Source organism: Abramis brama (assembly GCF_963993115.1).
Source record: "Abramis brama genome assembly, chromosome: 16".
NCBI classification, from domain to species: Eukaryota; Metazoa; Chordata; class Actinopteri; order Cypriniformes; family Leuciscidae; genus Abramis; species Abramis brama.
In genome coordinates, this window is record NC_139978.1 from 35679936 (window position 1) to 35702625 (window position 22690).

General features: G+C 36.1%; 1 protein-coding gene across 2 annotated transcripts in view; it reads left to right on the forward strand.

The window, feature by feature from the left end:
* Positions 1 to 1163: 1163 nt before the first annotated feature.
* The window catches only part of LOC311098320 (somatomedin-B and thrombospondin type-1 domain-containing protein), a 31054-nt gene continuing 9527 nt past the window's right edge, over positions 1164 to 22690 (forward strand). The window contains exons 1-2 of one of the 2 annotated variants that reach the window (XM_084138456.1): positions 1164 to 1526; positions 20876 to 21061. In XM_084138456.1, coding sequence (XP_083994582.1) covers positions 1298 to 1526; positions 20876 to 21061 — 415 coding nt within the window. In that variant the 5' untranslated portion in view covers positions 1164 to 1297. The remainder of the gene's footprint in view (positions 1527 to 20875; positions 21062 to 22690) is intronic. The other variant, XM_084138457.1, reaches the window with a different exon arrangement.

The following is a 22690-nucleotide window of genomic DNA, read 5'->3' on the forward strand; positions in this document are numbered from 1 at the left end:
GGTTTGTTTTTTTCAGATATTTCCATATTGTTATCTTACTCTTTGTTGTTCTTGAATTATTTGTTACTCGCACTGATTAGCATCAAATGCTTTCGCAATACAAACGCACTGTTCCATCTGTTCTCTATTATGTGTTCTGTCAGATATTTGTGATGTTTTTCCATCTTTGTCAGACAAACTGACTCCGTTACATGAATTAGCTGCTGGTATCAGCTCATTCTCGCTCTCTGTAGGTGGTATTTCATAATCACACCATAATCATATAATTATCACGTCCATCACCCATAACCGAAGTGAGGAAACAAACAGATGTTGTGTAATAATAACAGCTCAGAGCGCTGATCTCAGGTCAGACCGGACGCATTTGAAATGGAGGTAACACTCTTTACAATAAGGTTCATTGGTTAAAATTAGTTAATGTATTAACTACACTATCAGAAATAGGAGTACAGTAGGAGTCCATTTCTGTCCTCCAAGGTACAATCTACACTAACGTACGCCATAGGGCTTATTATTGGACCTCAAGGTACATATGTATCTTTTTGAGGGTCAAAAAGCATTAAAAGGTACATATATGTACCGTTTCTTTTAAAGGTTAAGGTACAATATTGTACCCTTGAGGGTACAGCCCCAGTTACAAGCCATCGTACCCCTAAAGGTACAATTATGTACTTTATTTTCTGAGAGTGTAACATTAACTAACAATGAGCAACACATTTGTTACAGTATTTATTAATTTTTGTTAATGTTAGTTAATAAAAATGCAGCTGTTCATTGTCTGTTCATGTTAGTTCACAGTGCATTAACTAATGTTAACAAATACAACCTTTGATTTTAATAATGTATTAGTAAATGTAGAAATTAGCATTGTTTAGCAGAAACAGATATTTAGGATGTATGGGTGCAAAAAATACCCAGAAGTGAATTCATCTTTCTAATCCAACATTTGAAATTGTTTGATGATCTATTCTAGGCCTCTATATGGGATTAGACCATAGACTTCTGTGAATTCATCTTTCTAATCCAACATTTGATATCTTTGATTATCTATTCTAGGCCTCTGGGTTTAGGCAGTATGTTGATGTGTGTAATTGCGTGCGCGTCCTGCAGGGGGCGCTGCGCGAGACGCGCGTCAGTCACTCAGCGCGCGCGCACCTTCAGCACAGATGAACTTCTGCTGACTGGACTCGCGACGCTCACTCTGTTCTTCTGAAAGTGCGCACATTCGTGAGGAAGTTATTTTAAGCGGCATCTTTTGTGTTAGAGGAAACCCGAATACGTTTTCTGAGGCGTCGTGATGATGATAATGATGGGAGCTCGTGTTTGTGCGGTGTTTGTGCTGGTAATGTGTGTGTCCGGAGTGTGTGAGGCGGGATGCGCGGACAGACCGACACCGAGATGCTGTCCGGGACGGAATAACGAGTGTGTGGAGAAGAGTGCGAGGAGAACCGTGTGTTACTGCGACACGTATTGCAGGAGGAGCGGGGACTGTTGTGATGATTATCAAACCGTGTGTCACATCTCAGGTGAGTCTGTTAAACACCGTCAACATGAGCCGTTAAACAACTTCAACACGAGCCGTTAACCTGCTTCACGTGACGTCACGCCGCGGTGATCGACGTGCGCGAACTATAACTTTAAGTTAGTTGGTTTATCTCATGCAATATCTTGCAAATTTTTCGCAATGAATCCCAAAACTGTTATTTTTGGATTTTTTAAAAAGCGGATTTAAATGCCTGCTTTATAATAAATCTAATTATTTTCCTATGTAGATTTTTAGTTTTCAAATTGTAAACCAATTTTTTTACACGATATTTTTACGAAAACATTAACTTGATTACAATTTCATCTTCTCTTCACCCAAAAGCACTCAGCACATGTACAAACTCGCACGACCTATACACATTTTACCTTAATGTTTAAATTTCGTTTAAGAAATGCCCTCTTTCTTTCTTTCTTTCTTTCTTTCTTTCTTTCTTTCTTTCTTTCTTTCTTTCTTTCTTTCCCATTCTCGTTAATTTTACTGTCTAGTTCTGACAGTTTTTTTACTATTCTTTATATTTTTGTTATTCTTAATATTTATAGTTGTGTTCTAATTTTGTTGTTTGTCACTGAAAACTGAATGTTCAAATAAAGCATATAAAAAATAAAAAAAGAATTATAACTTAAAAAAAAATAATAATTTTTTAAAATAATCTCCGAACCCCTTTGACATATTTACTTGAAACACCCCCTGATATTTTGAGTTAATATTTCAATAATTTAACGTCACATTCGCGTCTGTTAATCGTCACGTGACATGCTATTTATTTTGTTTATTAGGTGTTTTTATTTACAAAAGTTTATTTCAATTTTATATTTTTATGATTTAATTAATTATTAGCTTTTCATCAAGTTTAGGGAAACCTGGCTATAGAACAAAAAATGCTGAAGATTATAAAAGAATCTTAACACTCGTCCATTTGACACATGCACTGTTTTCTAAATATTTCTGAAGTAATTATTTACTTCCAGCTGTATGCAAACAAAAACATTTTCACTTGTATTATTATTATTATTTTCAGTGGGTCAGTTTCTCACACAAAGCATCATATGATTTAAAAAAATTGGGAATATAGTGCACTAATCACATTAATAATTGTTTTATGAACCGCTTAGATATTCTGCTAAACATCTAATTTTTCATTTGACAGGACTAAAAACATGTTTTAAACAACATGAAGGTGAATAAATGATGACAGAAGTTGCTTGCTATTGAATAATTCAACTAAAAATTGAAATACTGTCATAATTTTTTTCAAAGGATGTTCTCAAATTTGGCTTTGAGAGAGAGACTAAGGATTGAGGTTGATGGAGTATTGACAGCAATCAGCGGCTCAGAAACAGCTGGTTTCTCAGAGTAAATGGTGTGACGTGATGAGTGAAGTATGTGTGTTGGTGAACCATCATTATCTGTCTGTCTCTCATCTACTTCAACAGAACTCAGAAACAGCTTCAAATACACCGTATGTATGTATATAAACAGTACATCCCATCGTCAGCCCATGGCAGGAGCAGCATTCTGCTCTATATAAGGCAAAGCAATGTAAAGACGAGAGGCTTTTATCTCTCTGTTTTGACTTTGTAGGAGGTCTTGAGCTTCTCAGGAGCTCAGAGTTGCTCAATCGTCTGTGTTTATGCTGTAAAACTGAGTCACTGACACTTTAAAAGAACACGACGTCCAACAGGATTTGACCCAAAAACACTTCACTCGCACTTATAAATGTCTGAATGTTCAGAACACATCAAAGCGAGTGTGAATTTATTGAAAAGAAAGATGCACAAACCATTTACAAGAAATATTTCACAAAAAGAAGTTTGTTTTGACATAAGTTTAACCCCTTAGCATAGATGGATGTAATTCATGAATGCTTTGGAATACAGATCTAAACTTTAAACTTTAAAATAGCATAATAGGGGCACTTTACAGAGACCAACCTCTTTGTAAAGTGCCCCTATTATGCTATTTTAAAGTTTCCTAATGTTGTTTTGGAGTCTCCTACAACAGGTTTACATGGATCAAAGGTCAAAAAACATCACCAACATTTTCAATGATTCTCAAACGACTCGTCAGATGAATCAATCTCTTACCTATTACCTATCAATCTCAAATAGCTTACCGGGTGACGCCCACATTTCATTATTTTTTTTTTTTTATGGGTTCAAATTAATACATTTCTGTCACAATATCATTTCTACCTCAAAACAGTCGCCAAATATGGAACTTTGAGTCTCATATTTCCAATGATATGCGTTTTGTCAAGATTAAAAGCAATTTTGATTAAAAAATGTGCAATATGAAACACGACAACGCCCACTAGGGGGAGGAGCCTGCTAAAAGGTTTTAACCCTCTGGTGCTGTTCGTAATTTTTTTACTTAGAAGTAATACGTTTTGGATTTTTTGAATTTTTTTACTTCATCGTTATGTTGCGAAACTTGGTACAGGTTTTGGTACTTGCTGTTTGAACACACATACAAAAATCATGGACATTCGAAAAGGTAAAATTGTCCTGAAAAAAATATTCTCACTTTTTCACACGAATTTCATCTAGTGGAAGCGTTTGGTACTGCGCACAAACAAAATCTTACTGAAAGCTCATTTTTTGAGATATCAACCTCAAATTTGGATCACAGCTTGTTTAGATTTATAGCTTTGATTTTCTCACAGTTTTAGAGAAAAACATATATTTCATATACAAATTTTAAATAGTTTTTTTTTACACATTTTTCATAATAATAAACTTAAACTTCTATAACTATAACTGTCAGTGTGTTTTTCTCTTCAGCGATAACCTAACCCTAACAGGTAGTAAATGGATCACAATGGGCCCCTATTATGCTATTTTAAAGTTTCCTAATGTTGTTTTGGAGTCTCCTACAACAGGTTTACATGCATCTAAGGTCAAAAAACATCACCAACATTTTCAATGATTCTCAAAATACTCGTCAGACGAATCAATCTCTCTAAATCCCTCCTTTCCCCGAGCTACTCTGCTCTGATTGGCCAGACAGCTCAGTCTGTTGTGATTGGTTTAGTGCGTACAGTGCACGCGTCGAAAACAAAAACGCCCGTTGCCATAACAACCATTTTTTTTTACAGTCTATGGTCCTGAGGCTTCCTACACAGTAAACTAAACACAGTAACGAACAATGACGTTGATTTTACCATATCAATGCGAGCGCGAGTCCGATGATGAAACATTGGAAGAACTAGTTATTCAACCCGAACCTCCATTGCAAGGACGACTCGAGCAGGACGTTTCTCAGTGATTCGCTACTCAGTTTGAGGCACATTATGAGACATTATCACATTATCACACGAATTTCATCTAGTGGAAGCGTTTGGTACTGCGCACAAACAAAATCTTACTGAAAGCTCATTTTTTGAGATATCAACCTCAAATTTGGATCACAGCTTGTTTAGATTTATAGCTTTGATTTTCTCACAGTTTTAGAGAAAAACATGTTTTGGAAAATAAAAATTTAAAATAGTTTTTTTAATACATTTTTCATAATAATAAACTTAAACTTCTATAACTATAACTGTCAGTGTGTTTTTCTCTTCAGCGATAACCTAACCCTAACAGGTAGTAAATGGATCACAACTATTCCATAATTATAATTTAGTACCAAAATGTATTTATATAAAATACAAATTATTAAATAAAAAGCATTATTCAACTAATATAGTACGTTTATTTAATTTAAATTTGGGTTAAAGTACCATTTCCATGTTAATGCAATGTCCGATTTCAAAACATATGTATTTTTAGTTTTTAAGCTTTCAAATGATACCTAATTTATGATGATTAGATTACTAAAATATGTGATGGGGAAAAAAATGCAATAAAAAGAGCGTTAAGAGGTTAAAAGTTATACTTCTGAAAATGCGCACACTTCATCCCTTGTTTCGTTTCAGAGAGCTCAAATAAAGTCAACAGTTCACGTATCTTCTTCTGATTCTCTGTCCAAGCCGGATGTTGTTGGCAGGTGTACTGTTGTCTTTGTGATCGGTCATCGGCATCGTCGCTGTGCGGATTGTTTTTATTATGAGTAATATTGGACTGGACTGCAGGGATTCGGTTGGTTTTGGTTTGTACATGTCTCCAAATAACAGCTTGATCTGATTCATTCAGACATTCACTCCCTTACTCATGATTACTGCCATGTGTGTGTGTGTGTTTCAGCAGCAGACTTGATATATATAGCTGAGGAAAACAAATATGCAAAATATTTTCTTAAAGAAAAACAGCTCTCTGAACCCTTAAGCGGATTTATATGTGTGTTTGGGTGTGTATGGGCTGGGTGATATTGCTAAAGCTTAGTATTTTTCAGATTTTTTTTCCTCACATTTGATGTATCTTAATATTCATGCATTTGCTCAGAAATGGCTTAAATGGTAATATATTTTCTATAAATAATTATTATATCAATCAACCACACAGCCATTGATGCCAAGATGATTCAAAATCTTTTTGTAAGAATTAAATCCGTAAAAATCTCATTAAAAATAATCAAAGAATGTTTCTCTCACTAATTTTGGACCAATATAACAATGGAAACAAATGCACCGATATAATAATACAACACCACATAGTAAAAAAGAAGAAATATTTACCTACTAAAATATAATATGTTGTTTTATAAAGTGTGTGTGTTTGAAAATACAGCAGTGTGTTTTTCATGAAGAAGGACGTCACATCAGCCACATGGACTTAACAAACACACAGTTTTGAGAGTGTAGGAATCGAGGTATAAAGAAACCCATTTCTTCCCCTTTCTCTCTTGAGTCTGGCGCAGGTTTCATCTAAAAGCTGCTCTTGATGTTCCCAGTAATTGTTCCCAGTCTTGGCTGTTATCTGACTCTAGATTCTGTTGTTAAAGGCTGTGGGTCATTTACAGCACAATGACTGTGTTCCGGAGGGTTTGGTTATAGACAGGACCGGCTCACATTATCGTCTGACGGTTGGGCTGTCGCGATAACTGCAATATTGTAGTACCGCGCTACTGACAGGCCAACCGCAGAGGAATGCAAGTAACCGCGATATTTGCGTGTTTTCTTTTTTCATAAGGCTATACAATAGGGCTTTGACTTTTGCCCAAAAATCATATTCAAAGTTTGTTTGTTTATTAATATTAATATTCAAATATTTATTAATAATATTTTGACGGAGATAGCATGGAGTCGATTCTGGCCTGCCTCGCCCCCTCCCCCTCCTCCTCTTCCTCTTCCAGCTTGCCGGGATCATGTAGTGTTGACAGGCGGGCTCTCATGTTGCTGGTCGTCGCGTGGTGTGTGAGTTTGGTTCTACATATTTTACATACACTTTGTCCTTACTCGTGATTTTTCCCTGTTTCTTTGGGAACCCAAAGTAGCGCTACACGTTGCTTTTCAAATTGTCAGGAGTGTAGATTTCGAACTCCTCGTCAGGCGTGGTTGTTGTTGGCGTTGGCGTGGCCATTGTTTTGGTATACAAAATAGGCGCTAACAGGACGCTAACGTCACCTACCGGAGCCCAGATGACCGATAATAGCCTTGCTAATGAGCTCGCGATTCACAACTTCACCAGGCGTGAAAAAGCCTTGGAATCTGAATTGAAAACATGACACAACAATTACACTGTCCTTGAAGCTTCAATATGGATCACTTTAATGGGTCATTTTTTAGCCGACCAAAGGGCAAAGGTCACGATGGCCTAAATGGCACCAACAAGTGTTTTCACCTCTAGTAAAAAGGGTCAGTTTACAGTCCTGAGCTATTTGACTGACTAAACAAGTGACTAGATTTTATTGTAACTAAATTTAATTTTAACAAAAAAATGTAACATGTTGAACTGTGGAACTAATATTAACAAATTCAACTTTTGATTTTGAAAATGTATTAGTAAATGTTGAAATTAACATGAACTAATATTAATAAATGCTGTATAAGTTTTGTTCATTCTTATTGAATTTTAGCTAATGTTGCTAATGTAATTAACAAATTAAACCTTATTGTAAAGTACCATGTTAACATATAAAACTGCTTAAACTATTTTTATAGACAACTATTTTCTCAAATATGTATTGTCAAAAGACAATTTTTTTTATGTATGCATATATATAATTTTCACGCGCGCACAAATATAGTGTGTGTGTGTGTGTGTGTGAAAAACCATATATATGCATATAAAAAAAATACAAAATTATATATATGCACATATACACAATATAATTTTTCATATATATTTGTTATATAAACCCTGATATGATTGTAAAGCGCTTTGGGTGTACAGTAGTACATAGTATATATATATATATTATGGAAGCTTGTTTCCGTCACAGAATAAAACAACGTTTACAAGCAAACACATTTACAAAAAATAATGCCCATAACAGGTTCGAATATTAACCCTCAGGGGTCTGAGATCACGCCGGCGTGATCTGCTCGATTTTTTTCCTTATGAGTTGATTGAGACCCGAAATTCTCTTTTGACTTTGATTTTACAAAACAAGTTTCATACATCAATCGATTCTGTTAAATGTGTATTATTTTTGTGTATACTCACAATAAAAACAAAGTGTTGTGCTTTTTGCCAAATAAAGAAAAATAAACACGAAGCGAGTTCTCCCTTCTCTCTGTCTGTGTAGTCCATTCTGAAACGCGTCCGAAAATGAACTGTAGCTTAGCGAATACTCAGTCAAACAGGCATTCAGACACACAGGCATGAAGCTTGAATTCTCTTCTTTTTAATGAAGTAATTTATATAAAAAACAAATATTCTCATCTTGTGAAATCTGTATTAAAAGAGAGCGATTCCAGTCGACCTCATTAGAGCTAATTCAAATGTAATGTGACTCCGCCCACGGAGAGCACGTGCTATTCAAACGCAAATGGCTGAGGTAATCCACGCAATCCTGTGAACGCCCCCATCAGCTCGACAAAACCAAAACACCAGTTTATTCAGAACATTACTTGTTTACAACGCAGCGCTGTGAGGAATAATGACGAATACGAGGAATACGAGCTGAGGAATAATAGTAAGTTTTTCCTTCTCTGGTTTCTGTTTATGAATGAATGAAGGCATAGATGCGCGCTGTTTACCACAGCTGGCAAAAAAACAATATTACGTGACAGTTGACTTTCAAACATTCACAGATACCTCAAAACAGAAAGTACAAATCCTTTCTTTAAAACGAATTTCGTTTTGTATCAATTGTATCTTAATTTTAATAATTTTTTCATTAACAAATTTCCTGGATTTAAAGTAATTATAGGCTAGCAATCACAACATAAGGTGCTTGAACTGGAGATCATCAACCAGACCGTAGCCGCCTCACATGTCTAAAAAATGTGAAATATATTTACATTTACAGCTGGTTCTAAACAAAACCATCCAAAACAAAAAAACTATGTAGCCTAATAAATGTGCGTTTCTCCGGTGGTTCACTAGCCTACTGCGAAGATCGCGAGTCAATAGCCTATCGTATTTTTTTTTATTTTTTTATTTATTTATTGCACAAGTCATACATAAATTCATTCATTCATTCATTTATTATTACATGCATGAACGAATAAAAGAATAGAAAAAAAGGAACATGGAGAAGAAAATCTTATGATATCTGTCGCTTATTTGTGCACATCAGAAAAAATAAATAAAAAACAGCTACTTTATAAATGGATCAACCCCAATCCTCACCCCAAACACCAAATATTTTCAGTAATACCTATCTTTACACTTTATTATCATCATTTTAAGCGTGTGTAAGCGTATTTCATGAAAACAACGTTACAGTCAGGTGAAATATGAAAGACAACATTTTGTTTAGTAGATTTGGGTACAGTTTTTACTGTAGAATATACTGCCTCGTCAAATAAGCTTTTGTTTAGCAATTTCTATATATAAAATAGCCTACTATTTTTGTCAAAAATAAAGTCATCAACTAAGATGTTAGCTGTTCCAATGTTGGCTATATTCAAAGTAATGAATACAGATAAAATGTAGGCCTATAATCTTTTTTTTACAAAGAAAGAGTACACTTGAAATATTGTTGAAATTGTAATTATTGTTGTAATTGTAACCTTTTTAATAAAATAGCAAAACATATTTACAAGATAGATGTAAGCAAAATCTTAAATGGTCCTTGCATTGTGGCTCAGTCAGTTGTCACACCTGAGTGAATGGCTCATTATGCAGAGTGGGTGTAAACCACTCCTCGTTCACGCCCCCCTCGCATATTGGCTTTCCAAGCAAAACCTGTTTTACATCAATTTAAATCAATGTATGGTTTTATGTGAACGATAAAGCAAGACTATTTTCACATAATTTTGAAGAAAACACTATAGGCGATGATATCCTTTAGTCAAAAGTCTTATTGCCACATATTTAGTATGTGTTTTGTGGCCTTATTTCTGCAACTTTCATTTTTATTTTTTCCAATAACCACGCATAAACATTATTCTCTTAAAAATTCAAACATATACATGCATGTTGATCAGATATTTTGGTAGCCCTGTTTGTGCTATATAGAGTGAATTTACACCTTTGCCATTAACATGTTTATAAATAACTGAAAAAAGCACAAATGTCAGAGCATGTCAGAACACCTCCAGGGCCCAGAAAACAGCTCAGACTCCAGAGGGTTAAAGGCTGCCTAATATTTGTTCGAATATCATTATTTTTTTTTAAATATTCGAATTATATTCAAATAACGAAGTTTGGAGTCAAAGCCCTACTATACAATACCCTTCTTGTTTGTGTATTGAATGTTAAATAAGTCAATAATGATAACAAGACTGTTTTTATCATGGTGATTTACACAGAGGCTTCATGGATTTGCACTTAAGCCTAAACAGACTGAGTGAATGAGAGAGATCGACTCACCTGCATCTTGTCTTCGAGGTCAAGTCATATATATTCGTGTCCAAGGAAAGCGGAATATTTGTTGTGTTATCCTTTTAACGTTTAAGGGTATTTACTATGAATGGCATCAGCGGCATTGCACTGTGCGAGGAAGCCGCGGGGAAACAAAAAATCAGCGAGTCACATGTTGAATCAATGCCATTGGTCTCTACAGCGTTACCCATGCGACGCATTGCTGGTCAGCTGAGCCTTGGAAAGTGGAGCTCAAAGTTAAAAATAATTAACACCTTGTTTCATTACTATCTTTTAATGAATCAGCGTTTTTGAACGTGTTCGTTGAATGAACGGTTTAATGACTCACTCAAAGACGGTCCGTTGCCGTTACAATGTAACTGTGCGCTGAGTGACAGGCTTTCAGTGTGCAGAGATGCTGTTTAGTTTCGGTTACATTGATTACTGAAAATGTCCTCGTTTTTGTGCATGCTGACCACATCGTAACACTTATTTATATAGCAACAAATAAATATAAATAAATAAATAAATAATAATAAAAAAATGGCGATAATACCGCATATCGCGCTATTGAGCCACTCAAAATTACCGCAAGGGAAAATCCTTCACCGCAACAGCCCTATCTGACGGTAGCTTTAACTGCTAGAGAACTGCACCAAGTGTTTCATAATGTCTAGCATTCATGTCAGACTTATCACGCATTTTCTATTAACAATATGAACCTTTATTTGAGTCCATCAAAAGCAAAAAAAGCAAGAAAACAATTAAATGAGTTGGATTATCCAAGAATACATTAAACGTGTGAATTACATGCAACCTCCATTTGCCAAGATACAGTAACAGCTCTGGATCCTCTCCTATAATCTGTAATAATCAAATTATCAAATCAAATCAAATCTCTCCAGATCCTTCAGACTCAGAGGTTCATGCTTGTGGGCTCTTGTCTTCAGCTCATCCCACAGGTTTTGATGGGGTTTGGGTCGGGGAATGCTGTGTCCATGGCTAAACCTTCATTCTGTGGTCAGTAAACTATTCTGATGTTTATTTACTATAATATCCAATGTATTATTACAGTAATAGGCCATGAGAGGCTGTAAGTTACTGTTATTTTAACGCGATTAAGAGGTCTGTCACATCATACACCTCAAGGGACGTCCAGTCCTCATTATTATTATTATTAAGGTTTCACAGTTTGCATTTGAGATCAGTTTTGAACACTGATTTTACTCTGATGGATGGTGAAAGATGTGGCTTATACTGCGCTGTCTTTGCTGTGAGGTTAGTGTGTTGACACGAGTCTGTTTGATGTGTCTCAGGACAGAGTTTTTTGTCTCTGTGACAGATTCCTGAAACCGGAGGAATGCTGAGGAATATCTGCCGAGGGTTTGGTGGCCCTCGTAAACACCTGCGTGCTGTGAGAGAATAGTGTGTATGCGTGTGGCGTCACCGTCGGCCGGAGTGACTGCGGTCACACACACACTGAGTGGCAGAAACACTGAGCGGCAGAATTTGTTTTCAGCGTGAATGCCGTGAAAAACACACAAAACACATCTAAAACGGGAAAGAGCTTTGAGATTGACTCTACAACTAGATTTGACAAGAAATCGGAGGTATATTTTTACAGACTGCCGAAATATAAAGTACAGAGAAGCAAATGGATCACAGAAACAACTGGAAAGGTAGATTTGCAGTTATGATTTTGTGTCAGTATGCTGAATTTAGGGGTAAAATCACACCCTATATACTGTATTGACAAATCAATTAAATATTTAACATCGTGTATTCTGCATAATTGGATGTTTTTAAATAAACACTGACAAAAAAACTATTCAAGTTTTAGGGCTGGACGATATGATGATATATATATAACATTGATATAAGTGATCACATGTATTTAGACCTATATTATATTTATATAAAGCGTTCACAGGCAAATTTACTTTGTTTTTCCTCGGCGTTGAAATCAGGCTCATATAAATGTCAGGAAACATGATTCCGGCTGCATGTCAATATCCACGATCACTGGATCTTTGGTAAGTTGTAATGAACTTTATATAGAGTCCAACCTTTAGTTTAAACTGATAATCGATTATTTTACTCGCGTTTTCACAGTTTCCCCTGTTAAATCCAGTCACTCAGTCCGGCTGAGGGAGTGTGATCTGGCGGGAAAGTGACGTCAATGCATATCCTATAAGAGCGTGCGTGAACAATGAACAGGAACACGCCGGTGTACATGTTGTGTGTTAACCTGACTGACTGATCTGGATATCTGCTCTCTTTCACTTTTAATTTCATGGGTGTGTCATCTTGAGGAAAAACACATGTTCCTCCTCTGGCTCCTCTCTGTCCTCCCACATCATCTCCTGACGAGTCTATCGTTAATTAACTCCGTGAATGCGTGCGCAGGTGTGTTGCTTTGGCTCTTCACAGTCTGTCTTCTATTTTGTCTGACTTTATGTGTATTATACAACACGTTGGGTCAACCAGGAGTCGTGTTAAAGGTGCTTTATAAATAAAAGAAAGAACAAAATCATTTGTTCAGGAATCACTCATCATTTTGCATTGGGTTTGTTGATTGGTGACACTTTACAATAAGGTCTCATTAACTAAAGCATTAATTAACAATGAATGGGCAATATATATTTGTTACAGTATTTATTAATCTTTGTTAACGCTAAAAACTGTTTATTGATAGTTAATTTTAGATCAAGGTCCATTAAAAATAATATTAAAGTCCCCCTGCAGTCAATAATTGTATCCCTTAAAACTAATCTTTGATCACCAAAACGTTGATCTGATTGGTTACAAGGTAGTTTGTGACGTCAGAAACACCAGCGATTTCAAAGCGTGTTTTTGAGACTGTCTTTGGTTCACTGCAGTTTTAAGGAGAAAATACTCAGCAATGGTGTCGACTTATGAATTTACACATGGTTTGTCTTAAAGCATATTAAAAACACCACATAGACACATAAACAACATTAAAAGCTGGACTTTCACCACTAGGGGGACTGTAACAGATACAACTTTTGCTTGTAATACTGTATCAGTGAATGTTGAAATTAATGCATTAGAAGTATTTTTCAATGTTAGTTCATGTAAACTAATGTTGTTCACTAATGTTAACAAATGGAACCTTATTGTAAAGTGTTACTGGAAACACATGGAGTGTCTGAAGAACGCAGGTGTTCAAGACCCATTAATGGAACCGAATGTCACGAAAATCATTTGGTTCCAGTATTTAAAAAGAAAACGTAACCGTGTCTGAACACTTCAGCATTCTGATTTACATATTCATATTAAAGAATCGTAGGTAAGCGCATCACCTGATCAGGACACTCGTGACCTTTGGTGACCTTAGTGAGTGTGAGCAAGATTAAGCTTTCCTGTAGCTTAAACAGTAGAGCGCTGGCGCTTGCAACGCCAAGATCATGGGTTCGATTCCCAGGGAAAGCAAGAACTGATAACAATGTAAATGTGTACCTTGAAATGCAGGCCATGTCCACACTAATACGTTTTCGTTTGAAAACTTATGTTTTTCTCTCCGTTTTGGCCTTCCGTCCACACTGAGACGGCGTTTTTATTAATGAAAACGAAGCTTTTTTGAAAACGCACTCCAAAGTGGAAACATTTGAAAACGCCGTTTTCACGTTATAGTGTGGACTGTAGTGTGGACTGTGAAACCGGTGGTATTTAAAAACGATGACGTATATTTAGTCATGTGACGCATATTGTACCAATAGATATTCTTGTTTATTCCAGTATTGTGCCTGTTATGTGCTATTCACTTTCACACTGTTACTAAAAATATTCTACATTGCACACATTCATATCACAGTCCTGCAAAGATGACAGAATTTACTCACATTTGCTGTCCTGCGGTAATACATGAGAGCAGTTTTAGCGTTCTAGACCAAACATATGGTCCCGCGTGCGACCTGGACCACATCAGTGAATGCTGAGATATTTTACTAAATAAAATTATCCTGTCAGAAGAACTGCGCGATAACTTCATTATTCATTTTTCCATCTGAATCATATCAGTGGTCTTTTGTGGGGTTTTACGCATGCACAGTAAAGGTGAATTTAGCGTTTTCAGGCGTTTTTCAAAAGTTTCTCATCCACACTGAAACGTCCGAAAACGCCTGAAAACGCTAGCGTGGACGGAGAGCGTTTATAAACGAAAACGCCATTTACAATGTATCCGGATTAATGTAGATGTAGCTGCGATGTAAGTCGCTTTGGATAAAAGCGTCTGCCAAGTGCATAAATGTAAATGTAAAATGTAAATTAAAATCTGTCGGCCCTTAGGACCACCACAGGCTTCTGGGAACGGCACGAGGCATATCTGCAGAACTAATGCAGGGGAATGTGGGGAATTTGACAGGGCCTTTGTATGGAGGTGTGTGTTTGTGAGTGTGTTTGCGTTCATTGTGTTGTCACTTTGGTGCGGAAGAACAGAAGAATGAGAACGAACCAACCGTGAGGTCAGAACGACATGAATGAAATACAGCAGTGATTCCCAACGAGGGATTCGTGTGTTCATGGATCAGCATGACTTTTGCGTTGTCAAACCTGTAACGCTTACAGTAGATTTACTTTCCTATGTAAAAAAAGTTAAATGTCCCATCTAGATTTAGCAAGTGAATCATCGCAATAATGGCAACTTTTAAAATATTAAACGACAATGCTAAATAATGACCATAGAATAGGTCGGGAGAACTAAAATATCAGATCCATATAATTATACAGATAAATTCTCCTGTAGTCAATAATTGTATCCCTTAAAACTCATCTTTGATCACCAAAATGACATTTAAGCGTTTTAAAATAGCTTGAATGTAACTATACACCCTTGCCTCATTTAGTATACGCGGTTCTATGAATATGCAAATTAGCCCCGCCTCCACTCACTCACACCAAAACATTCAAAACATGTATGATTTTCTTTCTTTTGGGAAACATAAAAGAAGAAATTTGGAAGAATATTTGTAACCAAAGAGCTTCGGTTCCTACTGACTTTCATTATATGGACTAAAATATAATGGAAGTCAATAGGAACCGAGCCTGTTCGGTTACAAATATTCTTCCAAATTTCTTCTTTTATGTTTCGCAAAAGAAAGAAAATGATGACAGAATGTTCACTTTCAGGTGGACTTCCCTTTAAATTGTAATACAGATGTTATATGTTTTACATAAGTCTGTAGGGCTGGGAGAGTCGTACAACTTTAAATGTGCTTTGGATTTTTGTTATGAAACTGTGTTTTTCTAAGTCCATTTATACACCAGTAGTGGAAAAACCCAGAGTTATTTACTGCTCTGAGGGTCAAACGGGCCTGTAAACGGAAATAAAAACTAGATTTACAGAGTTTTTAAGAATCTGCACGTCATCAGTCCAGATCAAACAAACAAATTCATTGGTCTATTATAATTAAGTTCTGGGTTTTATTTGTGTGTACTGATGTGTGTACTGATGTGTGTTTTTGTTTTATATAATATTAGTGCAGTATTTTGTACATCAGTAGGCTATGTCTATGTGGTTTACAGCTGCAGTCTGCATGTGCTCTACATTTGTGAGAACGGTGTGTGTGTGTGTGTGCGCGCTGTACATGCGTGTGAGTGATGCGTGCATGTGCACATACAGCACCTGATTGCATGTGTTTTCGTGTGGTTGGCATGTTCTGGTGGATTACATGAGCATGTGTCACATATACAGAGTTAATCCTAAAGACTTGCTCTAAAACTGCTTTTTGGGAACATATAGTATCCAGTCTAATCATAGCACCACTAGCGTCATATTTTAGCTGGATTAATGGTACACTGTAGGAAACAATTTTCACTCAGAAATTGCTAGTACATTTCACAAATAAATGAAATGGTAAGTAACACATTGAATTAAACAGAACATTTCAAAGCGTTAAAGACTGACATGTATTTTCTTGCAATAATCTGTTTTATTCACAACTTTTTTACCAAATATTTTACAGTGCAACATTTTGTTTAAGCTATATTACGCAAAACACAATCTTTCTGAATAAACAAACAAAACAAACGCACTTATTTTGTGATATTTACTCTCATGCTGAATTCGGCACCACATACTAGCTTACTACTAGTAGTGAAGTCAGCATCAGTTATGGAGAGACAACCAAGACATTTAACTTCTCCTAGTTGGTGAAAATGTGCTTTAAGAGCTTTAGTTTATTCGAGATTTATAGTAGTAATAATGAGTGAACCTTAAACCTAAATGTTTATTCCTTCTCCTCAGTACAGGACACAAGCACTGCAGCCACTTTAGGGATGTGCCACAGGAATAATCCTCAGACTTGTGAAGCGGTCGGGGATCTTGTGTTCCTCTGACCCCCACATGAGAGCGCAGCTGTGTTACTGAGATCTAGACTCGACGTCGCTTGCTTTCTTCTCTGTTTGTGTGTAGTGTGAGGTCGTGTGTGATGTCACTGCACACAGCTGCTCACTGATGTACGGTTACAAACTCTAACGCGAGCCGGTGTGCATTAAATGCATGGTTGCAATCCATTTTTTATTGATTTAAAGAAATTCTGTTCTGACACCTTAACATTGTGTGTAATTTAAACTGACAATTCTGTGTTAATTGATTTTTTTTAATTAAGTTGCTGTAACTGTAATTAAATTGTCTTAAGCGTTTCAAATTGGGCAGTGGTTTTCTAGTTCCCAGCATGCTTTGCTTAAGGCTGAATTAGGAGAATGGATTAGGATTAGGAGTGGTGCTGTGATGATGTAATTTTGTAGGCCAACCCGGAAGTCATCATCATCACACTGGTTCCCTCGACAAAAACCCAATAGGATTTTTGCATCGGCTTTTGAATTATTGCAAAAAACAAGCTCCGTGATCAACAAATGTTTATGATTATGAACAAATTAAGTTTGTTTAGGGCTCAACATTAACCCTCTGAGGTCGACAAACGCGCCGACGCGTTTTGCCGGATTTTCTCCACATTGTAGCACTATAAACTTAAATTACTCCATCATTTATGGTCATACAGAAAAAAGAAATATAAAAAAAGAATCTGTGATATTTCTCCTTTTGTATGTGTCCACTTACAATCAAATCAAAACATTGTGCTTTTGTAAAATAAAGAAAATAAACAGGGTGTGCGTTCTGCCTCTCCGTCGCGGTGAACTTTTTTTTCTTGAGCACGTCTATAAACTGAAACAAAACTCAGCGAATACTTGTCACACATTTATGAGCCATATACCTTTATAAACATTTAAGTGTGTACTTTTAAATGATCGGATTCAAAACGAAAACAAATATTCTCTGTTTAAGTAATTTGTATAAAACCAACAAGATGTCCAGCTTCTCAAACGCTTGCTCATTACAGTTAATTTGGCCACGCCTACTCGCGCAAAAGATATTCACATGCAAATCTCCACATGGAACGCGAACGCGCTCGTTACCTCAACAACAAAACACTTCACTTCACTTTTCGTCGAGTTTGAAAGACGTGCCTGAGCTTACATTGGATTTAGGCTACCTCAGAAGAAGAAGAACGCGATTTGAAGACAAGAAAGATAAGGTAAGAAATTCTTACATAGCCTAGTTTGTTATTGTTGCATAAATGTCACGTTGCAGCTGAACTGTTGCTAGATATATGGGGAATATTATAATATTTAGACCCGTGTTTACTGTGTTTGTGGATATCTGCTCAAACATAGATATGTTTATGGTAACCATAATGTTTTATATTTGAGAGTGATCGCGTTTGAATGCATCATATTTTGCAAGCGATCGCGTTTGAATGTATCATATTTTGCAAGCGATCGCGTTTGAATGTATCATATTTTGCAAGCGATCGCGTTTGAATGTATCATATGTGTTTACTGTGTTTGTGGATATCTGCTCAAACATAGATATGTTTATGGTTACCATAATGTTTTATATTTGAGAGTGATCGCGTTTGAATGTATCATATTTTGCAAGCGATCGCGTTTGAATGTATCATATTTTGGATGAAAGCAAAACGCACCAAACGGCTTCATGTTTTTATTATTATCTCATTTCATATCATCATAACGGATGGAAACATTTGAAGTAACATGATAATCAATATATTTTTCTCTAGCTTCTTTTGGAAGATTTATAGGCTGCTATAGGTTATTTATTGTTATTATTATTTTATCCGCACTGCGCATATACCTTATGCCTACAAGGCACAACAAACCTGGTGTTCATTATATTATATATCGTTGGAAACGTGTGTGTGTGTGTATTCTGTGAATTTTAAAAAGGAATTTTAAAAAGCAATTTTAACCAGAAAAATCTAATATTTATTTCCAAAATCGTGCAGGCCTTTCTCTTGATATCAGTATGTTCACTTTTTTTTTTTTCAGGTCCCAGATGCCACTGAGGACTTCAACATTCACATGAGTCTCAGTACGTGAACATGGTAAAGTGAAAATCTTGGAAATGAAAGGTATGTACAATGTTTTTAGGAATGGCACAAAGGTCTCTGTCTTTGAAGTGCTTTTTTGGCATTTGTTGTGTATCTTTGGATTATGTTGTGTTGTAAATAAATCCAAACAATTTAAAAGCCATTATTTTTTAAATCTCCTCATTTACAGTATTGTGCAAGGTTGCTCAGAATGATAGGGGCCTGATAGCTCCTAATAGGGCCGTTAGGGGAGGTTCTTTGTCTTTCTCAGGTGAGAAAAGCTTACATATTAATGAGCTCTCGCATAAGGCTTTTTCACACAAAACACGTCGTAAAATTTTTAAATCAATATATTGTCTTATCTGAATGAGCAGTCAGGGTGATTTTCACATAGTTTTGCAGCAAATATTCTAGGCTACGTCATACAATTTTCAAAAGTCTTGTGAAGAAATAATCAGTATGGGTTTCATGGCCTTATTTCAGTGAGAATTTTTTTTTGTATTTTCAAAAACCACGCATAAATGTCATTATCTCAAAACTACAAACTTTTACATACATGCTGCTGATATATTATTGTAGCAGAGTTTGTGCTGAATACAGTGTAATTAGACTTTAGCCATGAAAATGTCACAAGTAACAGAAATAACCAGAAATGTCAGAGCATGTCAGAACACCTCCAGGGCCCAGAAAACAGCTCAGACCTCAGAGGGTTAAGCCTTGTCGTCGTGTGTTTGTCATTCTCACAAGTAAAACACTCAATCACTTGCCTGAGAAAAAAAGTTGCTTGTCCGGAAAAAATGGGATTTTTATATAGTTTTTTTTATTTATATATATATAATGTATTCTTTCACAATATTGCAGCTTTGACTTATTTAAATCTGCATATTTGTGATATTTACCCCGAGGACTTTTTTTAACCTTTATAAAGGGCATTTTCTCCCCCTAATCTTATTAAATATATGATTCATCTTTAATTTTAAATTCTCAAATTTGATTTGTTCAATAAATTAAATTAGAATATGACACTATAGGGCTGTTACCAATCAAATTAATTTGCATTACGCTGAAAAATAATATCTGCATTAAACAATGTTAAGAGACTGTTTTAAACATATTTTTGAAAATACAAATAAGAAATGTTGGGGAAAAATTATAGTTTTAAACATGAAACTAAACTACCAGTAGGTGGCGGCAAGTGGCCGTCTTAATTGAGTCATTGAGTCATTCATTCAAACGATTCGTTCAAACGGCTAATTAATTCAAGAACAAGGCAGTTGTTTATAAATGGGTCATAGAATCTTCAATTCAACCGATTCGTTTGAAATGCTGAAATAAAAACCTGGCTGGTTTTTGAAATGCTGAAATAAAAAGCGCTATAGTTCTGCTGTGATCTTTGTTTGGAACTATTTTCGCTGCTGAATCAGAACGAAAACAGTAAATGTTGTGTCTAAAATGGAAGTGACTTAAAATTAACTGCTTGTTATTGAACTTTTGTATGAAATCAGTGTCACATTTTCAATGGTGATGGTATTCAGGAAGTGTGATGTTGCTTATCTCTATCATGCGTTATAAATATAAAAACCTCCACGTTTTTAATTTTTACCCCAAAATGTTAAATGAGTCTGTGTGTGTCCTGTGCTCATTTGTTTCCATTTCTCCTCGAGAGGCGCATCCTTACCGTCAGTATATTATACATTATACAGCCTATTATTATCCACTATCGATCGCAGTCATTCTCGCGTTTTAGTGATTCCCGAGTTATTTGTTATTGTTGTTGTTACTGAAGTTTTAATCAGGTTTTCAATGTCTCTTTTTCTTGCCCCTTCAAAAAATCCACTTGTCCCGGACAAGCGTTAATGTCGAGCCCTGTCAATGTTCAATGTTGGTTGTTTCATTAGCAGTTGTCATAACTCAAAAAGATTGATGCATTATTTTTTTGTTGATCCAAAACATTTGTTCTTAGAGTATTCTTTAATATTCCCTCGTTTCACTCCTGATAACTGAATGCATGTAAATGATTTGGTCGATTTAAAGAAAATGTCTGCTTCTCTCTCTCCTGTTCCTCTCAGCAGCTTTAGACTGTGAAGTCAGACAGTGGGGTCCCTGGTCTCCCTGTTCCTCCGTGTGTGGGACGGGAACTACAGAGCGAAGCCGACAGGTCTCCACACCCCCACGCAACGGAGGCACGCCCTGTCCCGATCTCAAACAGCGCAGAGGGTGTCTCTCGCACACTGAGGCCTGCAGTGCAGCTAAAGGTAATAAGACTAGGGCTGAATACGAAATCACCCCCTATACCCTCAAATAGGGCGTTATTTGAGGGGACAGCCATCTGTAGTGGTGTCTGAAACCATAGCGGACGCTATTGAGTGCACTCATTCAATCCCACAATGCACTGCAATAACGAGTGCACAACCGTTCTTTGCTCAACGGCTGTCTGAATTGACTCGCTCGTTTTCAGTCACTCCTTCAAGTGAGCAGTATTAGTGGACTGACGTAGGGAATAGTGAATGAGGGTTTAGGGGGCGCTTTCGGATTCAGCCCAGCTCACTTCTAAGGCAACATCCGAACTGCACTGGACCTCATGTCAGGGGTTCTGAAGGGTGGATGTCATAAGTTAGGTAAACTTCTATAGTGGTGAACGGAAACTGCAACAAGTATAATTTGTGAATATATTTAAATAAAAAGCAGAATTATCAAACCTAACTTTGCATTGTGAGCATGCATATAATCCCTTATTACACGGCTCTGTGGAATACTTGATTCTGATTGGTCAAATCTAAGTTATTCCCAGATAACAACTGCTCAAAACAGATAACGCAGGCTCATCCGGGTCACTGAAGTCAGCAGCGCTATACGCCTGGAAGTTTTGCGTTTGGTGAGCTAATAAAATATTAAAACTCAGTCGAATCAATATTTAGTGTACAGTTATTTAATTATGCCACCCAGTATCGTGGACTCGCTCTCTCTCGTTTCATACAAACGAAGCTGCTGCCATTTTGTGACTATTGTTTTGTACACTGTTGGATTATAAGATACAAACAGGTACAATTTTAAAACAGTTTAATCTGAAATCAATATATTTTATCCCCATAATTATTTATGTGGCAAAATGCTGTGTAATAAGTGATATGAATGACTGTATACTGTATCTCTTAAATGACCGTTTAGTTTGAACTGCTCTTTCTGTGGAAGCTTTGCGTTTAAAGACCTAATAATAATATATTTCAACTCAGATCAATATTTCATGTCTAATTATTTACTTATGTGGCAAGTAGCCGTGTAATAAGCGGGATAATGTACATCCAGCCGGTGGTATCCCTTACTTTAAAATTAGGGTTGCACGATATATCGGCCACCTTATCGGTATCGGCAGGTATATGTTTATATATATGTATATATATCGTTATTAATCTGATAAGAAAATTTGGCCGATATATTAAAGCTGATAAATAAAGGAATATTTCCCTCAGCTGAGACTCTTCAGATGCGCACTGTTCACCATGATGGTTTTGAATTGCTTGAAATATGATTTAAATCACTTTGAAAAGGAAAATACGGTTCAGCGCAACATAAGCAGCACAAGTCAGGCTACATAAAATTATAATGAGAACATCATTATAATTGTGTGTTTGGGACATGGCTTTTAATGGGGAGACTTTTGTTTTTGTAATCAGGCTCTCAAAAATTATATTTAGATTTATCGGGCAGTATATCGGTTATCGGCTTTCAAATATAAAGGATTATTGGTTATCGGGCAAATTTTTTATATCTGTGCATGCCTACTTAAAATGCAGACAACACACTAGGTTTTTGAAACAACTAGTGTGTCAATGTGTGTGATCCAGGGTGAGATAAAGAGGGGATGAAAATGTGCGTTTGTTTAT